The 6,446-nt window shown below is 35.1% G+C and overlaps 1 protein-coding gene across 1 annotated transcript; it reads right to left on the reverse strand.

The window, feature by feature from the left end:
* PAWR (PRKC, apoptosis, WT1, regulator) lies at positions 1-5,798 on the reverse strand (the record flags this gene model as incomplete). The annotated part of the gene is made up of 3 exons (XM_010011140.1): positions 1-187; positions 4,244-4,348; positions 5,651-5,798. Coding segments are annotated over 3 exons (340 nt in total), but the record flags the coding sequence as incomplete, so codon positions are not given.
* Positions 5,799-6,446: the final 648 nt, after the last annotated feature.

The following is a 6,446-nucleotide window of genomic DNA, read 5'->3' on the forward strand; positions in this document are numbered from 1 at the left end:
ACAGTTATTGTAACATACTGCAACACAGGAATTATTACTATATTGACCTTAATGTTCAATCAGTAGTTTTTAAATCTTTCCTCATTGAGGCTTGAATCTTCTACCTTGTCAGCTGTCCAACAACTTTTAAGAGGGTTTTATTTTCTTGCTTCAATTGTTCATTTTCATCTTCTATATCATCTAGGTCCTGTGAAAGGAAAAAGAAAACTAAACATTTTCTAAGGATGTAAATACAAACTCTCAATTAGTAGCATCAGGAATTTAGCATCTTAGCTCTGTAATGAAGAAACTGGGGTTGGGAAGAATTAGTGTCACAGTAGATATCCTTAAATCTGTTAAACCAGCCTTGTTACTGTGATTACAAAACATTAACATTCTATTCCTACGTACAAGCACCTTTAAATGGAAGCATATAATCGAAACTAAAGCTACAGCAAACAGGAATTAATGCATCAAGTAACAAAAATAGGATAGGCGTGCTTATTTTATTGTCATATATAAAGCATATTAGTCAGCTATTGCCTCTGCTCCCCATACTGCTTGTCTGCAACTATCCTGCTCACATACACACATCACTGTTTATTATTGCAAGAAGACCTGCTCGGTGCTTTAAATTATCAAATTTTCAGAAAAAGTACTGTCTGAAAGTATTTTTTTCTTTTTCTGTGAAAAAATTAAAAGGCATTTTGTATCTTCTGTCTAAACTGCTACTGAAAGAAGAGACATCATACACAGTAATAATGGGTATTTAAAATAGACTGCTCCTACCCCAAATGTTCATTCGTCTTTTACCAGTTACCATATTACCCAACTCATTTCGTTTCTTTACTTCCTACCAAGTCTTTTCAAGCATTTAAAGTGAAAATGTCTGTTTAATGCTAAGTGTTACTTAAGTAACAGTAATTAAAAAACAAAACAAAACATGGAAGAAACAGAGTGAGAACAGAAGAATGAGGAAACAGAAGAGTGACCTCAAGGACAACACTTTAAGGAGGAAATTAAAAGGTGGGCAAAGGAAGAAGATTCAAGAGTCTCATTAGATAACTCAGATGCCTTTTGATTTAAGTCTGCAAAACTCTACTGCTGCCATGGCAGATTAAACATAAAACAGCAGTAGAGAAAAGATTTTCTCTGTTGTTCCTTTAAGTTGTTAAACAGTGTTTGAGATAGCCTATTTTCTTATTTTAGTGGGGTCATTCCAAAAGGGCATGCTAGAGAAGTTGTGTTTAATCACTAATAATGGGTTTTAAAGGCGTTTTCAGTCTGCCAAGCCAAAATCCATACCACAATACCTTTGCTATTACTTTACTATTTTTGCAACGTGGAATCAAGAAATCCCTAGCAGAACTTCCTTTTTGCCTCACACTGCATCACAGTATGAATGACTACAGGGAAAAGCATTTGACCACAGATACAATTGACTGAACATCTGAATGTGGAAAGTGTTAATTGATAGCTACTAAAAACACAGTTTACCATGTAAGAAACACATTATTTTCTCTCTTTGCAGTTCAGGTTAACCATCAGATGGGACAACACATTTTCAATAAAATAATACTTTTTTAGTTCAGTAAACATAATACTGTGTTTGAACTTATTAATCTAGTCATCAGATGCCTCAATTAAAGCTTCCCTAAAACTCTTCCACTTAAAATATCTGTAATTTACACAAAATAAGATATTAAAAGTTTGTGAAATGTTTATGCTACAAAAGTAACATTCCAAAGATTACTACAAATAACAGCTTATTGAATATGAGCCAGGAAAAATAACTATTGCAGTTTAAATATCTACAGAAACAGTGGACTGAGAAATGCAGGTGTTTTTTGCCATTCTGCAATTTAAAGCTTCTTATTCAAAAGTACAACACTAATTTATGCTTATTAGTAAAAACATGCAATAGCAGGAAAGCTTGGACTTCACATACCAAAGGAACCAATAACTACACAATGGATACTAATTGGATTGTAAATCCTCACTGACAGACTCTCTCCAAACACACATTTAACTACAGTGACATCTTAGTGAGGTCAGAGATGACCCAATGTAAACTATTCAACAGTTGAACTTAGCCTACAAATATTTAAATATCTTGAGATGCTTTTCCCTTCAGACACTTGAGGTTTTTATGAAGCAATTACCCCTTTCTTACGAAAACGTGGCAGACATACTTTTATTGGCTAATGTACTGCAGTGAAAGAATGCCATTTATGGCAGAAAGCCTCTTCTGTTTCTCAGCATAAATGCAGCTCATGTTCTTTAAAGTATGGACCGATCTCAGTAAAATTGTATTGTTACATTAAATAAATATGTTTAGTTAAATTGGGAAAAAGTCTGCCAAGAAGTTTCCAGGATTCTTGGAAAAAGTTTTTCAAATGTGACACAAGATCTTTGCTGATCAAGGATGCACCCATGGTTATGAACTTAAAATGCCATTTCATTGCAAAGCTTTCTGACTGCTCAGTCCTCATACTTAAATAAATGCTCTTCCTAGGAGTTTCAGTCAGTTCGTAAGAAAAGCTCATGGGATGCAAGCATAAATAACTTGCACTGCAATTAAGCTAATAGACAGTGTTACAGCCATGATAAATGCTGACCTGACAGAGAAATAAAAAAAAAAAAACCACAAAATCAATTCTCTTGTGTGTTTAAGAGAAGCTACTTAGGGATGGCCAGTACAATGGCTTTGTAGATCTCATGGAAAGGTACAATTTTAGTCTTCGCACACTAAAGAGGTTTTTGAAAGTACTACATTCTGGTTTATGTTTTCTTTCCACAGAACAAGCTGCAAGCACTGCTTGACTTTACTACATATACTCAAAGACAGTTTCTAGTCAGACACTAAATGGATTTAATTTAGGACATCACACTTCAAATATAGCAGAAGAAAAATAACCTTGTTTCTGGAACAGCAAACCTCGCAAACAGTCATGGTCCTAAACCACAAGCTTTCTGTGACTTAGGTTCTTTTAATTTGTTCTTCCTGACCTCCGAGTCAGGAAGTCAGGTGTGACAAACAGTATTAAGTAGCTTTGCCATCCAAAAAAAAAAATGAACGCTTGCCGTGACTGTAATAAGGTCATCAGCTTACATGTGACAGTCTCTGCAGAATGGAGGAACAGCAAAGACCAATTTCTCTATCAAAGTAGGAGTCTCTCCAAAACAGGTAATACTTCATTTATCCTAGAGATTAACTTCCAATTTTATTTAAAAAAAAAAAAAAAAAAAAAAAAAAACAACAAGAAAAAACCAAACCTGTTTCAGAATAATCTCATCTCCTTTCATTCTCGAGGTTAATTTGCAAACTTGTGAATGCTGTCCTCCCTTGTTACAAATGAACAGCTCAAAATGGAAGTTTACCACTATGCACATAGAATTAGGGACTCCATTCACTGCTGGACTGTCTGAAGCAAGTTCTGAGGGGTTTTTCTGAGTTTTTATGGAAAGTCTGCACTGAACTAGAAGAGACATACTTCCCTAGTACACCCTGGCTCTGCATCTCAGCCAGGAAGTGCAAGATGTGGTGACTAATCCACTCTATGAAGAGTTCCAGTCTGTGCTTATAAGTGGGACTTGTTAAAATTGCTGTCTTCTATCAACTTTAAAACTTCTCATCCTGTCCCGTTCCCACATGTCTCACTCTTCTATCCTCTCTTCTTCTGCCTACACACCTCACCTGAGTGATGCTAGGCCAAGTGTCCTGCCCCTGTCTTGTTCTGCTTATGTGGGAATCAACAATAAAGAGCATGAGAGTATGTGTCATAATATAAAGCACTTACTCCCAAATCTTTCTACCATCATCTAAGCTATTATTAGAAATTAAAAGCTGCCTAAAATAAAACTGTAACTACTTGGTCTAACAAAAGTTCTGGATAACAATTTACTGAGAAAACTGTCAAAACCCCAACTTAATTACTTCCTGCTATGCTATGTACTGAATTTGGAAAGAAGAGGCAGTAAAGAACTTCTGCTTTTATATCCTTGTTCTATGAACACTTACAGCAACGAGAAATTCAGGTTCTCCATGATTAACTTACGGACATTAATCATAACAAACAGAAATAACTTGGAAAAAATATAACTTATTGACATGCCTCTTGAAAAGTTACACAAATATAAACCCCACACATACTTAATTCTCTTCTAACCTTGCCCAGTGGATGCAGGTGCCTGAAGAGCACCCAGAATGCAGAGATTTTTATCCCCTCTTTATATAGCACCATATAACAAAATATGTGCTTACCCTGTTTAATAAATCAATTTCTTCCTTCAGCTTTCCAATTAGTTCCTCTTTGTCCTGTGTCATCTTCACTAATCTCGCATTTTCCTGTCTCTCCTTTGCAAGTTCCTAAAACCAGAATATGCAATGAAGTTTGAAATGCAATTTTTGGTGTTAAGAGACAGTTTTAAGTTATTACCATTTAAAACAAAGAAGAAAAACACACACACACTCACCTATAATTCCTTTTCTACAAGTCAAACCCACATCTTCAAGCCCTTGTATTTCAAGGACTAAACAATCGCGTCCAAGAAATATTTTACCCACAGCAAACCTGTGTGGTACCTCTGATTCCAGAGATAACGTTTTAATTAACATTTAACTTAAGCATGAACCCCAAAATGGATAGGGGCCCAAACCAGAAGTAAATGTAAAGTATCAGCTTCCAAATTTGTTATATTGGGAGGGTTAGTCTTTTGTTGTTGCTTGTTTGGGCTCTTGGTTGTTTGGGTTTGGGGTTTTGGGGTTTTCTTGGGTTTTTTTAATGCTACCCTTAACAAGGAAGGAAGACTAAATGTGAGAAAAGATTAAATTGGCTCTTAAGAATTCAGTAAATCAAGGTTGTACTGTCTGTGTTACTGGCACTTAAATCAGGCTTCTCCAAGACTAAAAAAAAAAATAAAATAAAAAGAAAACAAAGGAATTTCTACAAAATATGCTTGGTTTTCATCCTTTCCAAAAATGAGCTATTTAAATCATGCTTATTTAGTGACTTTCATCCATACGAATTCAAGAATATTTGGCAAGTTATCAACAAAAATGCACTTTAGACGAAGACTGAGAAACCAGTAACAGATTACACAGATGACATTATTTAGCAAAACTACTGGTTTATATGGAAAAAAATCGTTTAACATTATATTTTTCCCATAATTGTTTGTATGAAGAATTTTTGAAATAAAATTTTTAAATACATACTTTAAATGTTTAAAACTTTAACAAACAACTGGACAGCAATTAGATTTTATAATATTCAGTATATTAAAAAATCCAAAACAAGTAGATCAGAAACATGCTTGCTAAATTTCTGAACAGCTAGTGAGCTCCTCCTTCCCCCAAGTTATTTGCCCTGTGCTGGTGCATCACAAGGTACATAGGAGAAATACAGAGTGCTGCTGGCTCTCAAAGCATATTATCTTTACCTTAGCTATTTCTTACTTATATACCAAATAAAAACTAAGCATCTGTGATTAGAAAGTTCACATTCTTCTTAGTCAGTCTGACTCTATACATTTTTATAGCCATAACTATCTGTTCACCAAGCATTTAGAATAATTCCTGTATTATTTGACTTGTAAATTTCCCCATAGAGTTTCAAAGGTACTTAATTTCAGATGTATGCATGCCATGCAGATGTTAGTTGTTACTTACCCTTTCAAGTTCCTCAATCCTCTTTTCCAAAGCGTTACTTGGTATGGAACTGCCAGAAGAATTTGTATCCCTGTTGTATCTGTTGTAAGTTGTCCTGTCTGTTCGGGAATATCTATTTGGAGCATCATCCTCTGGTGCATTAGCTGTGCTGCAAAGGCAAAAAGAAAAGCAGACGTCTATTTGTACATTTAACAAAATGGAAGTGACAGAAGTAACAAGTACTTTCCAAAGCACTCAACAGTCAGTCTAATAAACTGCAGAGAACTTATTTCACAGCTCTTGTATTGCTGAGAACTCACTAAACCCACTGCCTTAGAGAGTCAAATACTTGGATAATGCTGTTCTGATCGCATCGGTAATCAACTTTAAACACATACTTATCGATTTTTAAAGATTTAAAAGTTTTATGAACTGTGCACACTAAAAGCCAAGCTAAACAACTTTATTTTGAAAAGCAAAGTACCACTATGGTACATATGGGTTATGAAGATTAAAACAGGGGATGAAAACCAAATGTAATAAGGTTACAGGTATCAACTGACTTTTCAGGAACTACGGATATGGCCTGTAAAGAACTGTAAAGCAAACCAAAGTGAGAAAGTGATGCAACCCAACATATTAATTTTATACCATTTTCAAATGTTTTACTTCAAAACTTGGATGCACAGCAGTTTGTCATAGCTCAGCTGGCAGGCACTCACTCATTAACTGGTGGTATGTTTTTGTTTTAGATCATGTGTCTATTCCTTAAAACTCACAGCCATGGAATCTGTCGTGGTTTAAGCCCAGCCGGCAA

The sequence above is a fragment of the Nestor notabilis genome, unplaced genomic scaffold (assembly GCF_000696875.1).
Source record: "Nestor notabilis isolate BGI_N333 unplaced genomic scaffold, ASM69687v1 scaffold7653, whole genome shotgun sequence".
Taxonomy (NCBI): Eukaryota; Metazoa; Chordata; class Aves; order Psittaciformes; family Psittacidae; genus Nestor; species Nestor notabilis.